The following is a 20173-nucleotide window of genomic DNA, read 5'->3' as shown; positions in this document are numbered from 1 at the left end:
GTTTGTTGTGAGTTTTAAACAAATTACTCTCTGCAAGCATTTAGAAAAGTTCTTGGCACCCCGTGGGCATTGTCCTGAATATTTTGATCATCTGTGTTGAGGCAGGACCCAAGGTCATGGGATGACCAAGTTTTGATCTTCCTGCAGACCCAGTTCCAAGGCTCCAGCCATCCTGTGTCTCACTGAAGGTCTGCTGCCCAATGGCCATGCCCAAGAGCTGCCTGAGCCCGGTGCCCTGGGAACAGGATGGCTTTCTCCGGGTGAAGATGGAGGAGGCCAGTCTCTCCCAGGTCCAGGAATCTAGCTTTGGCCACACCGTCCACCCTGAGGCTGCACACCTGCGCTTCCGGCACTTCTGCTTTGAGGAGGCGTCCAGCCCTCTCGAGGCGCTGGCCCGGCTCCGGGAGCTCTGCCGCCAGTGGCTGCGGCCCGAGGCGCACTCCAAGGAGCAGATGCTGGAGCTGCTGGTGCTGGAGCAGTTCCTGGGCGCGCTGCGCCCCGAGACCCAGTCTTGGGTGGGCGCTCAGGGCCCCAAGAGTGGCGAGGAGGCTGCTGTGCTGGTGGAGCATCTGACCCGGGCACTGGACGAGAGAGGCACGGCGGGGGCGACTGGCTCGCAGGGCACGGGGACGCCTGCGCTGGAACATAAGGGTGCAGATTTGGACTTGGGGTCACTCGCCAGAACCCTCACACGCTTCGCTAAGCAGTTCTGTTATGGTTGCCAGTGACCAAAAGCCAAGCTCCAACTACAGAAGGCAAGGAGGGAGGTTTCCTGGCTGTGCATGGGGCGCTCAGGTGACGTCCTCGTTCTCCTTTCTCGGTTGCGTTTCCCTATGTTAGCTTCATTCTTAAGTAGCTTCTTAAGCTACCTAAGACATAGTTGGTCCAGCAGTCTCATGCTTGTATCTTATCCCTGTGGAAACCCCATAGGTACAACAGTGAACCATCCCCAAGCTGAGCCTCACTGAACTGGCTGGCGTCTTGGGCTTGTGTTTGGCCGACCAAAGCCCCAGGGACTGGTGTAAGCAAGGGAGTTCCCCAGAGAAGGACCAGGAGGCTTCTGTCAGATGAGGGGGCAGAAATGCCATGTGTCCAGATGCTCTGCCTTGGAGTGCTCCCTGTGCTGACCTCCAGGGTCGAGACAGACCTGCCCCAGGTCAGAGGAGGGGCCCCATTGCTCAGAGACCCACTCAGATGTTGCAGCCCAGGGAGGTCTCATCATGGGACGCCGGGAGGGCCCAGTCCTGAGACAGTCCAGGGCCGGGAGTGAAGGCTCTGTCCCAGAAGGGCCTGGCCCCTCTTGACGGTAGCATTTGGTGGGGTGGGCATGCCAGGAACCAGGGTGGGGGGCCGTGGACAGGGAGAGCCTGGAATTTGAGCTCAGAGAATCCCCGAGGCTTGGGGCATCCACCCCTGCTCTGCCACCTCATGGCTGTGTGAGGCCACATCCTCCTGTAGGGTCAGGAGAGTCTTCAGGGAAACTGCAAAATGGCTCTGAAACAGCAGAAAAGAACCATAGTCCAGGCAGAGGGGTGGTGGGACACAGAGGCCCTGTGGTGCGACACGGGCTATTGCATTCTCGGAAGAGCAGGTGGTGTAGCGTTTCTGGAAGAGGGAAAAAGGGTAAGGCTGGAGGGGTTGGGGGAATTAGTGGAACACCAATGGGCTTAGGGGTTTCCCAGGTGGCGCTGGTGGTAAAGAACTCACCTGTCAAAGCAGGAAAAATGAGAGGCAGGGTTCTATCCCTGGGTTGGGAAGATGCCCTGGAGGACAGCATGGCTAGCCACTCCAGTGTTCTTGCCTGGAACAATCCCATGGATGGAGGAGCCTGGTGGGCTACAGGCCATAGGGTTGCAGAAAAGTTGTGCAGGGCTGAAGCAACTTAGCATGCACGCACAGTGGGCTTGGAGGAGGAGAGGATTCTAGAGCTGAAATCCCAACTTGGCCACTAGCTAGCTGTGTGATCCTGTAAAAGTTACTCAACCTCTCTGAGTTAATCATGTGGTCTTGTACCAGTTACTCAAGACCTCCCCTCAGTTGGGCAAGCATTTCCGTGCCTGGAACACAGTGGTCAAAGTGCCTGTTTCTGAGAGCAGAATGAAGCTTACAGGAGGCAATGGAACTTACCCACCGTTGTTGGAGCCTAGCGTAGAACAAGAGCCTGACTATGGCCAGCAGCCCTGAGAGGCAAGCAGTATACTATGCCGTCTTCCAGATGAGGAAACTGAGGCCCAAATGAGGGCAAGACTGCCCAACGCTTGGAGCTGGCCAGCGGCAGAGCTAGAGCACTACTGTGGACCTAACCGACAGTTATTCCAGCCACCCCCTTCCTGGAATATGTCCCGTAAACAACGCCCAGTCAAGCTTCCTTGGGTGCCGTATGTACCCGTCAAGAGCAGGTCAGTTCAGGCACGCTCCTACCCCATTCACAGGCCAGCTTGCCACTGCCCCTTAGGTGTGCCCTGCCTTCCCAGCAGATTATAAAGAGTGGGCCTTGGGTTCCCAGGTGGCTCAGGGAGGCCAGGTGGGCATCCCCCACCACAGCCCCAGGTGTCTGCCTGGGCTTCAAGGGCAAGTCTCCTGCAACTTGGATTGATTCCCTCATCCGACCATCTGTACTGAGCCTCTGCAGACTGGTCCAGGTCCAAGCAGCAGGGAATGAGGGGTGGGATGGAGCTTGAGCCGGTCCCGGAAAGGCCCTGTCAGATCAGTTCAGCCCTGGGGATTTTCTTCTGATATTTGAGACAAAATCAGGAGCCTTAAAGAACGGAAGGTTTGAGAAGGAGGTAGTGAGTGAGGGGTGACTAGAAACCTATAACACAGGTTTTTAATATATTGGTTTACAATGCTGTGTTAATTTCTGCTGTTTAGCAAGATGATTCAGTTATACACACATGTACATTCTTTTTAATATTCTTTTCCATTATGTTTTACTCAAGGACATTGAATATGTCCCTGTGCTGTACAGTAGGACCTTGTTGTTTACCCATCCTATATATACTAGTTTGCATCTGCTAACCGCAAACTCAATCCATCCCTACCCCTCCTCCCCTGTGGCCAGCACAAGTCCGTTCTCTGTGTCTATGGTCTGTGAGTCTGCTTCTGTTTCGTAGATAAGTTCATTTGTATCTCTTTTTTTTTTTTGGCTGCACATGTGCCATGCAGGATCTCAGTTCCCTGGCCAGGGACTGAACCCATGCCCCCTGCAGTGGAACCAGGGAGTCTTAACCCCTGGACCACCAGGGAAGTCCCTGTGTCCTACTTTAGATTCAACATGTAAGTGACATCATCTGATACTTGTTTTCCTCTGTTTGACTTACTTCACTTCGTATGATAATCTCTAGTCCCATCCATGTTGCTCCAGATGGTGTTCTTTCCTTTTCATGGCTAAGGAATATTCCATTGTGTGTATATACTCCACCTTTATCCATTCATCTGCCAGTGGACATTTAGGTTGCTTCCATGTCTTGGCTGTTGTAAATACAATATGAACACAGGGGTGCCTTTTCAAATTAGAGGCAGTGGGATTGCTGAGTCACATGGCCACACTGTTTTTAGTGTTTTGAGGAACTGTGTACTGTTCTCCATAGTGGCCAAGTCAGTTTACATTCTCACTACACGCCCTCTCCAACATTTATTGTTTGTAGACGTTTTTGAGGATGCCCTTCTGAGCAGCGTGAAGTGGGATCTCACTTCTGATTTGCATTTCTCTTGTAATTAGCGGTGAATGGCACCCTTGCTGTCTGTGTGTGTGACTCAGGTGGTTGATGCTGGAGGGCAGCGCTGTGCCCTTCTGTCATCCAAGACACCAAGTGAGAAACTTTTCTTTGGAAAGGGGACCACATGTCAGGAGTGGCCCACACCTTCCCTTTCAGAGTGAGGCCCGGGCTCAGCAGAGTTGGGGAGGCCTGCTATCGGAAAAGCGGTGACTCCGTGGTTCCAGCTGTTGCAGGCTGGGTGCTGGGATCTGAGCTCACAGACACCGGCTGTAAGCAGAGTGGTGCGGAGGAGTCGGAACCCTGGGAGGAGGGACTCCCCCGGGAGCCACCTTTGGTGGTGACTGGGAATCCCAGGGCGGCCCAGAGAGGCAGGCCAGACTCTCAGGGGAAACGTGGGCCCAGTCTGTCCCCCACCAGATGGATTTCAGGAAAACGTCAGGGCCTTACAGGGAGGGGCCCCCAGCCCAGCCCAGCTGTGAAGCTGGTGCCTTGGGGGACAGCCCCCACATGCAGCCAGACCTCACCTCCCAAGAGAAGACTCCTTCTGAGGAGAGATGGGATCCACCGGATGGTTGTGGGACAGAGCCTCCAGGCACGTGCTCAGGGAGGAAGCCCCCCACGTGTGGAGAGTGGGAGAAGACCCTCCAGAGCCCCTCGGAGGCCCACCAGAAGAGCCAGGCCCGCAAGACGCCCTACACCTGCAGCGAGTGTGGGAAAGCCTTCGGCCGGAGCGCGCACCTGGCCCAGCACCGGGTGGTGCACACGGGGGCAAGCCCCACGCGTGCATGGAGTGCGGCAAGGCCTTCGGTCGGCTCACCCACCTGAGCCAGCACCGGAGGGTGCACACCAGTGAGACGCCCTCCGCCTGCGGAGAGTGGGGCAAGGCCTTCCGCCGCAGCACCCACCTCAGCCAGCCCCGGCGGACGCACGCGGGCGAGCGGCCCTACACGTGCGACGCGTGCGGCAAGGCCTTTAGCCAGAGCACGCGTCTGACCCGGCGCCAGCGCATGCACACCGGCGAGAAGCCCTCTGAGTGCAGCGCCTGCGGCCGTGCCTGCAGAGCCTGCTCCGCGCTGGTGCGGCACCCGCGGGCGCACTCCGGAGGAGCCCCTCCCTCCTGGAGCACCCGCGCGTGCCCACGGGCGAGAAGCCCTATCGGCGCAACGACCGCGGGAAGGCCTTCAGCCGCAGCTCAGCCCTCACGGCTCCCTGCGCCTCCACGTCAGCATCCTCCAGGGACGGGCGCGCCTCCCGCTGCGGCGCAGCACCGGCAAGGAACCTGAATTCCAGGGGAGCCAGGACAGCTGGACTGGGGACGGGTGCGTCCCCGAAGCGACAAGGGGCTCACGGGCAGAATCTGGGGCTGCCGGGGGACAGCGCTTCATTCAGGGATGTGGAAGGAGGCGCTTCAGGCCCGCCCGCGAAGCTCCCCGAAGCCCCCGGCTGCCCTCCGTTCCCCGCTCGGGGCCATCTCAGGACAGCTGGAGCCGGGGGCTGCGTTGGTCCTTGAAGCCAGGACAGCCCAGGTCTGACTGCTCTCAGGACTCAGGGCCCCCGGTGCTCAGGCGGGAGGCTCGTCTTCACACGCCCGCGTGGCTGCCCTCCCTGCCCGCCCCTCTCCTGTGTAACTGGGGCTGCCCGCGCCCCCCTGCTGCTTCACGCGCCCCGTCTCTCCGCCTGCTCCAGGCCGACTCCGAGGCCGGCCCGGGAGCTGCCTTTTCCACGAGGCCCTCTCCGGCCCTCGGCCTCGCTGGCACTTTCCCGGCCCTGAGGGCGCTCTTGCCCCTGCACAGCGCCCACGCCTCCCTGCCCGCTCCGTGCTCGGCCGGCCAGTCGTCAGGCTGCCGGCTTTACCGCCACCGCTCCGTCCCGCCCCCCGCCGTCACCTCCTGCGGGCCCGCATCCGCTGTCCCGGGATCCCAGCAGGGGCCTCCTTCCTGCCACCTTGCTGCCTTCATCACACACACACACACACACACCCACACACACACACACACACCCACACACCCACATGCGTACAGCGCACAAGCGCACTACGCACACACTTCTCCCCACCGCACACGCGTGCCGCGCACATACACTCCCCCACGCACAGAGCTCTCCCTCTCCACACGGGCCTCCAGCAGGCTCTTTCTACAGCCCGAATCTGATCTGTCTCCAGTCAGGGGAAGCTCTCCACTGCGTCACCTACAGCAAAGCTTCCTGAATGGTTTACAAGTTTGCCGAGACGTAAGTGGCTTTGGGTACCAGGCTCTCTCCAGCTACCTATGTGTTTATGAACGCTCATTTTGCTGTGTGTGCAGTGGAGTGGACGTGAGTCCACGTCACTCCCCGCGAGATGAACCTGAGGCTCCGTCAGCTGCCATTCGCGGCGTGTTGGTCTCCTGTGGCCCTGCCTCCCACACACCTGCTTGCAGAACAGGCACCCCGTGCAGGAGCCGTCCTTTCTCCCGCGGACGTGCCTCTGCCTCTGTGCCTGGAACCCTCCGCTCTCTCCTCCAGGGCGTTCCCCGTCCCCCCCCACGTCCCCACTTGCGCTCTCTGCTCCCCGAGAGCCTCCTCCTGCCTCCTGCCTCCCTCCTCCGTGTCACAGCTACTCCTCACAGAGCTGCGAGTCCGTCTTTCCCGAGGACCCTGCGCGTCCCGCAGCAGGCCCGCGTCTCACTGAGGGGCCGCGGCACGCGGGCCAGAGGCGCTGCCGATGCGTGACTGACGCCTTTCCGTGGGCGGTCACCACGCTCCACCGAGTCCTCCGCCGCTGACGCTGCTGTCCCCCCGGTTGTGGGCCCTCCAGGACACACTGCCCGATTCCTCCAGGGCCCCCGCGGCCAGACAAGCCGGCAGCCGTGGCTTCCTTACAGGGTGCCGAGCCAGCCCTCCCCACGGCCCCACAGCGGCACGGCTGCCGTGGCTGGCCATAAGCTCTCTGCCTCCCCTCTCAGCTCTGGGCCCCCAACCTGCTTGCAGGATCCATGTCTGTAACCAGCGTGGCAGCCTCTGTTCCTCTGTTCCTGTCAAGGCATCAGCCTTCTTCCCTGTTTCTCTGATGACGCTATGGTGTGTGAACCTGACCCCCACCACACAGCAGTGTATCGTGTACTGGTCATCGACACCATCTCTCCCTGTGTTTCTCCCTCTGTCTCGAATTCATTCCTTCTGTGTCATGAGTAAACAGACCTCTGAGGAGTGAGGTTCAGAGCAGGAGAGCTGAGACCCAGGGCGCTGGAGATCTGGCCAGGGTCTCAGAGAGTCCCAGATGCACACAGCCTGGCTGAGGCTCAGACGCTGAGGAACTGCCAGGATGTGAGCGAGGACTGAGAGGCGAGAGATGCGCGCCCCTGCCCTTAGGCCCCCAGCAGGCTGCAGGGGGCGGAAAAGCCGCCCTGGGGACCGCAGGTAGGTGACTTCCCTGAGCCTGAGTGACCGGCTCGGTCGGGAGAGGGGATGCAGAGCCCCGCCTCCTGTGGCACCGGATGCAGGCTCTGGGCACCGGCCCTGAGTGCAGGCATCTGACCCCCCCTTTCCGCCCCACCCTCCCGCTCTCTTTCACCGAGGAACTGAATCTCCTCCCCACCGCGACGCTTTGTCGTGAGATGTGTGTCTGCTTTGTTTATCCAAAGGAGAAGGAGTTCAGGGGAAGAAAGGAATCTTTATTAAGGTCTTACATCCCATTTAAATGGTAAAATATTAATTCTAAGTAGACTGTAAAGAGTTAAGTATGCATACTGTGATCCCAAGAGAAATCTTTTAAAAAGACTATACAAAGAGAATTCATTGGAATGACTGATGCTGAAGCTCCAATACTTTGGCCACCTGATGCAAACTGACTCATTGGAAAAGACCCTGATGCTGGGAAAGACTGAAGACAGGAGAAGGGGATGACAGAGGATGAGAGGGTTGGATGCCATCACCAACTCGATGGACATGAGTTTGAGCAAGCTCTGGGAGTTGGTGATGGACAGGGCATCCTGGCATACTGCAGTCCATGGGGCTCGCAAAGACTCAACACGACTGAGCGACTGAAATGAACTGAAACAGATGATCAGAAACTCAGATGAGTTAAAGAGGAAGCTGAGAAACAACCCAAAAGAAAGCAGGAAAGGGGAAACTGACAGATAACAAAAGGAACAAACAGGAAAGAAAAAGGCAGACCAAAGGGTAAGCTTATACATTGTTACATATAAGTGATCTAAACATCCCAATTAAAAGAGTTTGCCAGAATGAATTTTTTTAAAAAAGAAAATAAGAAACTTTTTTCAGTATGATGATATAGGGACTTCCCTGGTGGTCCAGGGGTTAAGAATCCACCTTGTAATTCAGGGGATGGGTTTGATCCCTGCTCAGGGAACTAGATCCCACATGCTGTGTAGAAACTGAGTACCACAACTACTGAGCCCACGTGCTCCAAAGCTGACAAGCCACAGCTAGACTTCATGTGTCCCAGGGAAAGATCCTGCATGATTCAACGAAGATCCTCAGGCTTCAACTAAGACCCAGTGCAGCCAAATAGATAAATATTTTAAAAATAAATATAATTATATAGGTAAGCTTAAGGTAAAAAAGTGGAGAAAGATATATATTATGAAATCTCCATTAAAAAAATGCTGCAATGGCTACATTACTATCAAACCAAGTAGACTTAAGAACAAGGAAAATTACTAGGAACAGAGAGAGAAGTTACCTAGTGATAAAGAGACAAGTCACCAAAAAGGCGTAACAGTTGCAAATAACGTTTGCATTTAACAACAAAGCCTTAAAATAACAGGAAATAAAACCTGATAGAACTGAAAGAAAATAATAGACAAATTCACAATTATAATTGGAGACTTCAACACCCCTCTCACAAGAATCAACAGAACAAACCAGAAAACAGGAAGGTTGCAAAAGAACTGACCAATGTCATCAACCAACTGGATGTAATGGATGAAACTGCCAAAGGTCAAACTTTGTTTATCCAGAAATAAGTAATTTCCCATGATTTAAGCTAAGATAAAGCTTTTTAAGTCTGATATTAAGCTGTTACTAATGTTTACCCCCCAAAGTGAATGGGCTAAGTTTCCACCTGAAGAAAATGAAAAAGAAATTAATTCAGAATTTAGTAAAGGAAGGGAATGATACAAGTAGAGATTCACAAAATAGAAAAGAGATGGTACCAAAATGAGCACTCTCAAAAGGCAATCTGTTCTTTGATAAAGATAAAGATAAATACAATTGATAAACCTCTAGCTAGACAGAGAGGGAGAAGGGACAGAGCATCAGTCATGAAAGAGGTGGCGTCACTACAGACCCTGCAGGCTCGAGAAGACTACAGCAGTGCCAAGAGCAACTCTGTGCCAGACAATCGGACCTCTCTGTTCAAGAAATAGGCAAATTTCTTGCAAAAACAGTTTACCAAGCATTAGTTGATAATGCTAGCCTTACTCACAACTGATGTATGTCGGCACTTGGAGGGCCAGGCTAGGGCGGGTCAGTGGTCCAGGAGGGGTCCGGTTAGGGGACCGTGGGGAAGAGCAAAGAGGACTCCTGCCTCCCGCGGCCTTGGGCTGCAGGTGGGCGGCCCGGTCTCGGCACGGGACACAGCCCCGCATCGCCACCTGGTGGCCGCTGAGCCGGGAAGTTCAGTTCAGTTCAGTTCAGTTCAGTTCAGTCTCTCAGTCGTGTCCGACTCTTTGCGACCCCATGAATCGCAGCACGCCAGGCCTCCCTGTCCATCACCATCTCCGGGAGCCGGGAAGAGAGAGCTGCAAAATGCAGCCTCTGAACCGCCTCCTATCCAGTCAAGGAGGTCCGGAGCCTCATCTGCCTCCCACACCTGTGGGGGCTGGACGGAGGGGACTGGGGAGCAGGAGGAAGCCTAATGGAGAAGGCAGGAGAAGGGGCCTCCATCCTCAGGATCCAGCCCAGAGCCCAGTCACCTTCAGGACTCAGGATCCCAGCCCCGGGGCTCCCGCCCCCCGCACCTGGACCACCATGGGCCAGAGACACGTCTTAAAGGCAGTCTGCACATTTATTAGTTCCTGGGACGGATTGGGGAGAGGTGGCCACTCCCCCTGCCCCCAGGGAGAACTCCAGCTTCCCGCTGCAGCACAAGGCATCGGAGGCAGGCTGGAGAAAGGACGTCCCGAGGATCCATCGGCACCCGGGTTGGCCACTGGGTCAGCTTCCTGGACCAAGTGGGCAAAAGTGATGGTGGGGAGGAAGGCTCCCTGCATCCTCCCTGATGAGTCAGGGTGGGCCTCGTTGAGGCCTCAGCAGGGCAGGGACTGGTCAGCTGCTCGCGAGGAAACACGCCCACCCCGCCCTGCCTTTCAGTCCCCCGACACACACACACCCAGCAGACACACACACCCAGCAGTCTAGGTGCGCGCGCGCACACCCACACCCACACACACACCCACACACCCACACACACACCCACACACACACACACACACCCACACACACCCACACACACACCCACACACACACACACACACACACACACACACCCCACACACACACACCCCAGCAGTCTAGGCCCACCAGCCAATGCCAGCGCTGGAGGGGCTCATGAAAGCGCAGCCCAGGAGGAGGGTACCATCTGGGCAAAGGCCTGGATCGCAACCCCCTCCTCCTGGGCCTTCAATTCACCTGCCACCTGGAGCTCCACCGGGTCGCTGAGCTCAGACAGCAAGGAGCGGGGCCCGCCGGTGCGGTAGCGGCAGCTGTATGTGCCGGCGTGCTGGCGGCCCACGTGCGTCAGCACCAGGTCCGCGGAGCGGTTGGTGGACCAAGACTTCGCCAAGGGCTCCTCTTCGCCCGCGCGCAGCAGCAGGAAGAAGACGTCGGGCACCTGGGCCTCGCAGCGCAGGACGGCATCGCGGCCCAGAGTCAAGGCCCCAGTCCACAGGGCCCGGAGCTGTGGCCTGGGCAGCGGTCCTGGGCGAGCGGCGGGAGGTCAAGTGAGTCCCCTCGGCCCCTCCGACCCTGGGCACTGCGCTGTAGCTAGCGGGCCTCCCCGCCCCACCCCCTAGACCTGCCATGAGGTCTGAGCCCCCCAGGGGTCCCCATCACGGGCACGCAGCGACCAGGAGGAAAACGCCACCCGCCCAGCGGAGTGGGGTTCCCGCGGAGGGCACAGCCGAGGCAGCGACCCGGAGGTGGGAACTGTGTCCGCAAGAGGCTCGGACGCGGAAATCCAAGGAGCACACAGACCCAAGGCCGGCGGGGGCTCGGCGAGAATTACACCTCGACCCTCCGCATAGGCACCTGGGCTCCAGGAGGGCTGGGGTCCTAATCTGACGACCACCGACAGGCGCGTGGCGCAGGGAACCAAGGCACGAGCCGGTGCAGAGCGGTTAGAAGTCTGAACCCTAAAAACTGGATCCGCCCTCCACGATCTCCAACAAAGCGCCCCACCTGCCCGGCGCTCAGGGCGGCGGCAGACAGGCCACCAGGCGGGGCGCCCCGGGACCCTGGCGGCCAACCCCCTCACCCCCTCAGGCCCCGGGCGCCTCCCGTCGGATCCCGGGACAGGCGCCCGGGTAGAAGGGGGCTCCGGGCGGCCGTGCCCGCAGCTCACCGTCAACGCGCAGCTCCAGGGTCGCGCTAGGCTTGGAACCCGCGAAGGGCGGAGACGTGTCCGCGTAGACGCAGCTGTAGTTACCCGAGTCCACCGCCGAGACACCGCGCAGCTCGAATTGGGCCTCGGGGCCCGCGGGGCTCAGGACGCGCTGCACCCGGCTCCCGCCCGCGTCCTTGCGCACCAGGGCGAAGCGCACGCCAGCGCGGGGTGCCCGGCACCGCAGCTGCACCAGCGCGCCCGGCGTGGGACTCAGGATCGCGGGTTCGGCCGACAGCTCCGGCGCGGGGAGCGTCCCTGCGGGGAGCGCGCGGGAGGCTGGCGCACAAACCGGATCCTCCCCCGGAAAGATCCGCCCCGCTCCCTCCTGGGAGGCCGGCGGGGACCACCCCCGAGCCTTCCTTCCGACCCGCTCCGGTCCTCGCCGGGCGCGGACGTTCCTACGCTCTCCGCACTAGTCCGTAAGCGCAGGAAAACGGGGTGCGGGCGCATTTTGTGGAGGGAGCAGCCCCGAGCGCCCGACGGCTGCGCCCTCCCCTGAGCTTTAGGGCCTGGCCCGAGTGCTTAGGGGCCCCGCAGCTCCCAACCCCCGGCTCCGCCCCCAGCGGCCTCGGGGCCCACCGGGGCTGGCCCTGCGCTCCTCGCCCTCGGCTCGCGACGGAGAGCGCGCCCCGGGCACGGGCAGGGCCGCGTCCAGGCTCTGTCCCGGCTCTCGCAGCCCCGCGGTCTCATCCCGCAGGCTCACCGTCGCTCAGCACCAGCTCGGCCGGCGCACTGTCCCGGGACCAGGCCGCCAGCTCGCTGCGCAGCCGGTAGCGGCAGGTGTAGCCGCCTCCGTCGCCCGCGGCCAGTGCGCTCAGCAGGAAGAAGATGCGGTCCGGACTGGTGCTGGCACGGGGTACCAGCTGCTCCTCCGTGCCCCGCCGCAGCTGGAAGTCCACGTCGCTCAGGGGCGCCACACAGGTGAGCGAGGCAGGCGAGCCCGGCCGCAGGACCTGGGCCGACTCCCTGTCCACCGTCAGCGTGGGCGCCGGCGGCGCGGCTGCGGGGAGGGGTGTGTCACTGGGGCGGCCGCTGGGGGTCCCAGCCTCCAGACCTCTGTCCCAGAACAGCCTGCCTGTGGTGGGCTCCGACGCCGCTCCCCAGGCAGGCCGCTGCTTCCGGCAGCCGTCCTGGGTGGGGCTGCTCAGGGTCCCCGGTAGTTGCTCGCCCTCCAGGAGCCTCCGCCCCCAGGAAGCCCTCTGGGGTGGCCCCCGCACTCACCCAGCCCCTCTATGATCACTGGGGCACTGGCCTCCGAGGGGGCGCCTGCCGCGTGGGTTCGGTAGCTGCAGCTGTAGTTCCCGGCCCGGTGGACCCGGAAGGAGGCTTGCGTGGTCTCTGGGGCCTCAGCCACCTCCACAAACTGGTCCTCGCCTTCCTGCCTCAGCAGGAAGGTCACACCTCGAAGTCCCGACAGGCACAGCAGCGTGATGTTCAGGCCAGGTGTGATCCAGGACACGGGACTGGTTGAGAGCGAGGGTGGGGGCAGGGGCTCTGCGGATGGGGCAGGGGTCACAGCGGGGCAGGGGTCTCGGGTGGCTCTGCCTGAGCTGGGAGACATGGGGGCCCAGCCTGAGCTGGACCTCCAAGCTCCTGATAGTGTGAGAGAGCCGGGAGATGGACGTCTTGATAGGGGCGTGAGCCCGGAATACAAGTGGAAGGCATGGGGCCGGCCTGCCCGCAGCTTCCTGGAGATTCAATCATTTATTCCTCACAGCCTTCTAGGGTTGGTGAAAACATCACCCTCTTTTTGTTCAGTCACTAAGTCTGTCCAATTGTTTGGCACCCCACGGACTGTAGCCCGCCAGGCTCCTCTGACCGTGGGGTTCCCCAGGCAAGGATACTGGAGCGGGTTGCCATGCCCTCCTCCAGGGGGTCTTCCCGACCCAGGGATTGAACTGGCCTCTCCTGCACTGGCAGGTGGAGTCCTTACTACTGAGCCACCGGGGAAGCCCAGTCTCCCTTATTTTACAGACGGGGACACTGGGCTCAGAGCCAGCACCTGAACTGCCCGAGGCCACCGGCTGCTCCAGAGCGGTGCAGGGAGGGTGAGATGTGGGCAGAGGAGCCTCCCCAGCAGCCCGCCTCTTGCCTCCAGGCCGTGGGCCACACTCACCTGCTCCCGTCACGTCCACCAGGTTGCTCGGGCTGATCCAATCGTCGTTGCCCTTGTAGCGGCAGCTGTAGAGGCCCCGGGTGGTGCTGGTCACTGGTCCCAGCGGGAACCTGTGCTCGAGAGCAGGGGACTCCAGGTGCACCGGTTCCTGGCCCACGCCATCCTTGAGGAGCTGGAACTCAAGGGTTGGCAGCGGGCTCTGGCAGGTCAGCGTCACGTTGGCCCAGGGTGCCAGCGGTGAGCTGGCCTCGGCCCACAGGGATGGCCTGGGGTCGAAGACTGCATGGGGGAGGCAATCAGAGCCGGGCACCCACCTGGGGGCTCACCCCGCAGCGCCCCCCGTGCCCAGGCCAGCCCACTCACACGTCGCCTGCTCAGTCACCGGGCTCAGGGCCAGACCTGCAGAGACCTGGCTGTTAGGCCTCACTGCCGTTCCCCCCGCCCCCAGCCACCCCAGGACCCAGCCTCACCCCAGAGCAGCAGGAGGGCTGCCCGAGCAGACATGGTCCACCTCCCGCAGCCTCGGGGCTGTCTGTGGGCTTATAAGGTGCAGCCGGGGCGGCGGGGCTGACCCCCACGTCCTTCCCGGAAAGCTGGGCTCCAGGGGCAAAGGGCGAACCTTGACCCCCAGAGGCTCAGCCACAGCAACAGCCAATAACCGCGCTGAATGGATTTGCTGCCTTCCGGTCAGTTTTGCAAATCTCTCACACGCAGTTCTGGGGACTAGCAGCGTCAGGATGCACGTTTCAGCCCCGGACATGTCAGGATTGGACACGGCTTCTTTTTAGGATCCCGCTGGCAGTCCTCGCGGGCAGGTCATTTTTCCCTTGGCTATCCCAACCACAAAAAACCTGCCTGCCAACAAGACTGGTTCAATCCCTGAGTCAGGAAGCTCCCCTGGAAAAGGGAATGGTAACCCACTCCAGTATTCTCACCTGGGAAATTCCACAGACAGAGGAGCCTGGAGGGCTATAGTCCAGGGGGTCCCAAAGAGCCAACACGACTTAGCAACTGAACAAAAAAAATCTCAACTACAGCAGCAGAGATGAATCAGTGGTCAGAGCTGAGGAAAAGGTTTTTGAGTGGAAATCAGCCACGGTGAATTGGTTAAAGGTGAGACTGCAGAGGAAGGCGCGTCCCGAGGACAGTGAGGGGCCACAGGAGCTGCAACCGCTCGTCCGGGGCTGCCTGCGGGGATCCGGAAGCTAAAAGCCCCGAGTAAGAGCGTCCCATCCGGTCCTGCGTTCGGCAAGTTGCTGGTCTGAGGCATTCCCCAGAAAAATAAGGCGGCCATATGGACAGGCAGGACCTGAGGTTCTCACACAGGTCACACATCACGCACACACGTGGCCATTGCACAATCTCCCGTCCCGTCCGGGCCTGTGTGGGCCTGGCCTCCAACCCAGGGAGTTGAAGGCTCTCCCCCATTGGTGGCATTGACCGGGTAATTCCTTGGAAATCCAGTGCCTCCCGTGCCCTGTGGCAACTCGCCACGCCCTGCCTCGGTCTCTCCACCTAACAAATTAGCCAGCTGGAGCTCGAGACCGAAGGGTGGGTGCTGAGCCCCTTCTCCAAGTAGGCGCGAGGGTATTCGGGTGCCGGTGAACACTGGCACGCCACGCCCCGTGCCAAACTGTCCTCAGGGCCCTGATGGTCACCCGTCACCATGTGGGAGGGTCTGGCGGAGAAGCCCCGCTTCCCCAGAGCTCAGGGGCTGGAGTCCGAGGATGCTCCTCCCAGGCGGGAGGCGGGCCGGCTGCCATGCCGCCTGCCCACCTGAGACACCGACCGTGCGGCTCCCAGAGAACGGGGCTGCGGGGAGCCGGGTGCGCTGGGGGACAGGCAGCCAGGGGCTCACCTGCCCACCGTCCCAGCAGCAGGTGGGAACAACCTGACCCACAGCGGATGCCAGCCAAGGCCGACGGCACTGGGGTCAGCAGCCGTGACTCCTGGGGGAGGTCAAGGGAGGTGTTTCTCTAGGAGTTGAAGCCTGTTGTGCAAGTAAGTGGACCAGCCGCAGGTTCCGAAAGGCGTCCCTCACGCCAGGACAGGCAGAGCGGTGGGCGGCAGGCCTGTCGTGTCACCCGCTGCGGCTTAACTGCTCAGGGGCATCCAGCACCCAGCCCACACAGTCTCCCCTGCCGAGGACAGGTGGGCGGGAAGAGCTGTCCGGGGAAGGGCAAGTGCAGAATGCACCCTCATGTGGCAGCTGGGAGTGGAAAACAGTGCAGCCAGCCACTGTGGACGGCCGCCCAGACATGTCCCCAGTGGCCAAACAGCACATCACATGTCCAGCCCTACATTTCCAGCTGAGAGAAATGGAAACAGGCGTTCAAGCAAACACTTGTACACTAATGTTCAATGCAGAATTTTCCCTAACTGCCAAAAGGTGGGAACAACCCAAATGTCCATCAACTGATGAATGGCTAAATGAATTGTGGTCTACCCAGAGGATGGAATATTACTTGGCAATAAAAAGGAATGAAATACTGGCACGTGGTCAGACCACAGAAAATATCACGGTCAGGGAAAGAAGCCAGACACCAAAAGGCCACATATTGTATGATTCCATTTATATGAGAAATCTAGAACAAGCAGATCCAAAGAGTGAATTAGTGGTTGCTAGGGGCTGAGGGGAGGAACAAAGGGGAGTAATGGCTTCATAAGCAGAGCTCCATTTTGGGGTGTGGAAATGCACTGGGATTAGTGACGACGACGATGGCACAGCACAGGAAATACGTGAACTGAAAAATATAACAAAAACAAAACCAGCCTGAATTGTACACTTTGAAATGGTTCACTTATGTGTTGTGAATTGCATCTCAGAAACAGAAGGCACTCAGAGCATAAGGTGTTCCTGCCTTTGGCGTGCTGGGGTGTCCACTTGAGGTGGCGGGGGCCAGCCCACCCACCAACATGCAGAAGTCATCCGAGCCCCGGCCACAGGGACCATTCTGCACTGACAGGAGAGGAGTGCATGTGTGTTTAAGCAATATTTTCATAATAAAAACAAGGTCTTGGGAATTGCTAGGTAAAATAAAACATCAGCTTCTTGTCCATGGTCAAGCTGACTGCACACCAAGCAGTTTTTACATCAGAAGATTAATGCGGGGTTGACAGCATTCTCCTCAGGGCACAGACTTCTCCTCAACCAGGTGTCTCTTCATCCGCTCGCTTCGAGAAGAAAATGTTTTGTGGGAAGATGGAGACACCTGCTGGGAATAATGGGCAGCGTGCTGGGGCGCAGGGCAATGCCCTGTGGAGGCCAAGCGCGGGGCACTTCAGTCACCAGAGATGAGGTGCTGCGACTCCGCGAGGCCTGACTCCAGCAGGATGTGCGGCTCAATCTGGCTGACCCCGGAGCCCTGGCTCCCACCGCTGCCCACCTCATTCAGCATCCGCCTCTCACAGGGGTCAGCCTTACTCTCTGGCAGGGGGGTGGTCTGCAGGGCAGGCCCAGGCTGCTACCTCCCCAGCCTTGCTTGAGTCTCTGCCTCTGCAGGTTTGACAGACTTCCTTGGTCTGCCTCCAAGAAGCCAGGCTGACCCTGCAGGGGACCAACTGCAGAGCTGCTGGGGCGGCTGCCAGGACCCTCTACTGATGGGGCCAGCCCAGGGACGCCAGCAGGCGAGGGTCTGGGGTCCCCACGCACAAGGGAGCCATGAGTGCTGATGTGGGGACCCCGCCCCGCCCTTCTCTTTGTACAGCTGCAACCCAAGCGTGAACCTGGCCCCTCACAGAGCAGGGGAACCCACAGGAGAGCCGAGCCTTCGGAGGCTGTGGCCCTGCCAACACCTTGATTCCAGATGCCTGGCCTGTGGAACTGAATCACGTCCTGTTGTTTCAAGCTGCCCAGTCAGTTGGAGCCACACGTGCAGAGACCAGCCCAGCACCCTCGACAGGATGGGTGGGTTGCATGGGGAGGCGGCCTCTCCTGACCCCCATGATGCCCTCAGATGACTGCTCAGTGCCGGACAGAGGGTCGCGGGTGACGGGGTAGTACCTGGAAGCCGCAGCCCCGTCTTGCAGGAAGGGGCCGTGTACTCACAGGAGGCAGGGCTGAGGACGCCTCCAGACACCCTGCCCCCACAGGTGGCTCCTCTGCACGTCTGCTGGGCCAGAAACCGGCCTCCCAGCACTAGAGCTGGCAGATGGAAGCTGCAGAGCGTGGCTGTGTCTCTGCGTCTCCTGCCCTGCTCCGAGGCTGCACCATCGAGCCGCCTCTCCTGTACCTGACCACCTGCCAGCCACGGACCCGGGATCTGGGGCTGCGCTCGGCGAGGGCAGCCGGGAGCCTGGCCCTGACCGCGAACTGCAGTTGCTCCAGGTGTCTGACAGTAACCTCCCGTCTGCCCTGGGAGACCATGACCTCCACGCTGCGGGCTGGCCCAGCCTTCCTAACTGGCCCCCGGTGAACGAGATTAGGGCTCGAGGACCTTCGGGCCCGCAGGGCGGCTGGGGGGCCAAAGTCTCCCGGGCCGCGTCCCGCAGAACCGCATGCCAGCTTCCGTGGGAAAGAGGTGAGCGAGGCTCAGCATCCTCAGCACCTGGACACGACCCCTGAGGCTGATAAGATTTTCCTGGAAATCAACAGAGCCAGCTTGGAAGCGCGGAGGGCAGGCCGGGGGCGGCTCCACCGCCTCTTATCTTAAGCCAACCGCACCCCCGCCGAGGGCCCCGGAGAGCCCTGGCGTCTGTCCCCGCACGGGAGGGCGGAGCAGGACGCACAGCAGGGCGGGAGGAGCGCGGTCTGCGTGCGGCCAAACTCCCTCCCACGCCCGTCCTCCCGGGGGTGCAGCCGCCCGGGCCTCGGCCTGCACGACCGGAACGCGGGAGCCGGAGCCAGAAACACAGGACAGGCCCGCCCGGAACTGAACGGCCGACAGCGGCGCCCGCCCGGGCCGGAGCCCGCGGACCGGAAGTCCGCCCCCGCCGGGACCCCGCGTGCGGCGCCGGGGGCGCGGCCGTGAATGGCGCCCTGGGCGCCCCGCTTGCAGGCTGGGGTCGCGGGAACGCGCGAGACGCCCGCTACTCGCCGGGGTGGCCGGCGCGGGTCCCCGCGTCCCCGCCCGCTCGCAGCGCGGAGCCTTCCACCCTCCTGCTCCGGGCCGCGGCTCTGAAGCGGGGCGCGGCTGCGAGGACGGGCGGGACCCCCACCCCACCCCCAGCCGCCGCGGGTGCGCTCTCAGTACCTTCAGTGGCGTCCGACTCCTTGCGGACCCATGGGCCGCAGCCCGCAGCCTCCTCTGTCCATAGGATTCTCCAGGCAAGAACACTGGAGCAGGCTGCCGTGCCCGCCCCCAGGGGATCTTCCCGACCCAGGGATCGAACCCGGGTCTCTGAGTCTCGGCACTGCGAGCTGATTCTCGACCCACCGAGCCGTCTGGTACGCCCCGCTCGCGGGGGCTGCTGGGAAGTGTAGTCCTGCCGCGCCTGGCTCTCCGTCCGCCCCAGGACTCCGGTTGCCGTGGTAACGGGCGCCTGCGAGGAGGGACCCCGCGTCGTCGCCAAGGCGATGGCGTCCGGGACCTGGCACTCGCCGGCGCACCTGGCCCGGGAGAAGCTGGTGACTGGCCAGGACGATGCTTAATAGTCCTTGTCCCCTGTCAGACTTCTGGGACATACGGACTGGGAAAGGCGTGGAAGGGTCGCGGGTGGAAACACCCGGGCTGCTCTGAAACGTCCTGGTGAGCGGGTCGCTCCCAGAGGTGAAATCAGAATCTCGGAGCGGGGCTCGGGCATCTGGGTGTCAGAGCTCCGGGGCAGATTCTAGTATGTGCAGCCGCGTTCCAGAGCCGCGACCCCCGGGCCCCCACAGGTGCCGCTGAGCCTGCTCTCTCTGCTGGGCGGAATGTGCCGATTAGGCCCCCCAACCACGATGTAGCCCGCGTCGGTGCCCGCCCTTCCCGGGACTCCTGCGCCGCAACCACACGGACACACGTGACGATGTCGGCCGATGTGGCCCCCAGGTGGCACTCAGCGGCCCCGAAGGTCTGCTCCCGCTGTGTGTCCCCTTCTCCATCCTTGTGGGTGTCTGGACATCGAATGCCCTGCTTCACTGAAGCCTGTCTCCCTGCCCAGCGGCAGTGTCAGCGCTTGCTTGAAGCTTGCCCACGTGCCTACCCTGGTGGAACAGGAAGGCCTTGCCAGAGTGGCTGCAGAGGAGGGAAGGTGCGTGGGTGCCCCCGGGGTGTGGGCAGGCCCCAGCACTAGCTGAAGACTCTTGTGCTGAAGACATGGTCTCCCCAGGGCTCAACAGGCTTACAGAATTGGGACCTCTCCAGCTTGTGGGTGCACTGTTGCTGAAGGAGCTTCTTGCAAAAGGGCCTCCTGCTCTGGGTGCACAGAAAGGGCCTCTCCCTGGAGTGAATTATCTGCTGCCTCAAGCCCGCCCCCCAAAGGCCCTGTTGCTGTTGGGCAGTCCCAGAGGGTGGCCGTGGGCACCTGTGTGAGGGACTTGTTTGGCTGGGGTTGGCTGCAGGGTCTGCTTGACAGAAGCTGGTTGCTTAAGATGACCTCCTGTCCCACCCCCTGCCCCCTAGGGCTTCTGCTGGGAACAGCACCCGAGAAGTACTTGAGTGCCCTGGTGGGCTACAGGGGGTTTTTAGGGGCAAGACCCCTGGCCACACAGGGAACTGAAAAGGGAGTTCCCGCGTGAGGTCCCTTTAAATATCAGGCTCCTGGATCAGGGCTCACACCTGGATCAGGGCTCACACCTGGATCAGGGCTCACACC

The 20173-nt window shown here is 60.7% G+C and overlaps 2 protein-coding genes and 1 long non-coding RNA gene across 3 annotated transcripts in view; 1 reads left to right on the top strand and 2 right to left on the bottom strand.

Moving 5' to 3' along the window:
* Window positions 1-200: 200 nt before the first annotated feature.
* The window catches only part of ZNF584 (zinc finger protein 584), a 56673-nt gene continuing 36700 nt past the window's right edge, over window positions 201-20173 (top strand). The window contains 4 exon segments of the mRNA XM_040251758.1: window positions 201-594; window positions 3953-4018; window positions 4021-4485; window positions 4488-4810. Coding sequence (XP_040107692.1) covers window positions 201-594; window positions 3953-4018; window positions 4021-4485; window positions 4488-4810 — 1248 coding nt within the window.
* Window positions 9708-14309, bottom strand: A1BG (alpha-1-B glycoprotein). Its single transcript, XM_040251838.1, has 8 exons — window positions 13909-14309; window positions 13802-13837; window positions 13439-13717; window positions 12544-12816; window positions 12026-12322; window positions 11281-11577; window positions 10350-10637; window positions 9708-9883 (listed from the first exon to the last, which is right to left on the bottom strand). The coding sequence occupies exons 1-8, from the start codon at window positions 13940-13942 to the stop codon at window positions 9876-9878; spliced, it is 1512 nt and encodes a 503-aa protein (XP_040107772.1). The 5' UTR covers window positions 13943-14309; the 3' UTR covers window positions 9708-9875.
* On the bottom strand, window positions 15996-19388 carry LOC120871853. The gene is made up of 2 exons (XR_005723129.1): window positions 18631-19388; window positions 15996-16650 (listed from the first exon to the last, which is right to left on the bottom strand). It is a non-coding gene; the product is annotated as an uncharacterized LOC120871853 (long non-coding RNA).

This window comes from Oryx dammah, unplaced genomic scaffold (assembly GCF_014754425.2).
Source record: "Oryx dammah isolate SB20612 unplaced genomic scaffold, SCBI_Odam_1.1 HiC_scaffold_13, whole genome shotgun sequence".
In the NCBI taxonomy this organism is placed as follows: Eukaryota; Metazoa; Chordata; class Mammalia; order Artiodactyla; family Bovidae; genus Oryx; species Oryx dammah.
The sequence above is the reverse complement of the archived record's forward strand: the minus strand, read 5'-3'. Positions and strand labels throughout refer to the sequence as shown.

Bases quoted from the DNA above. Each gene is read 5' to 3' on its own strand.
- A1BG (XM_040251838.1), bottom strand. From the start codon at position 13,942: ATGTCTGCTCGGGCAGCCCTCCTGCTGCTCTGGG. The intron at 13,718-13,801 runs GTGAGTGGGCTG...TCCCCCATGCAG, and splicing joins GGTGACTGAGCAGGCGACGT to TCTTCGACCCCAGGCCATCC. The intron at 10,638-11,280 runs GTGAGCTGCGGG...CCGCTCGCCCAG, and splicing joins CCTGGAGCTGCGCGTTGACG to GACCGCTGCCCAGGCCACAG.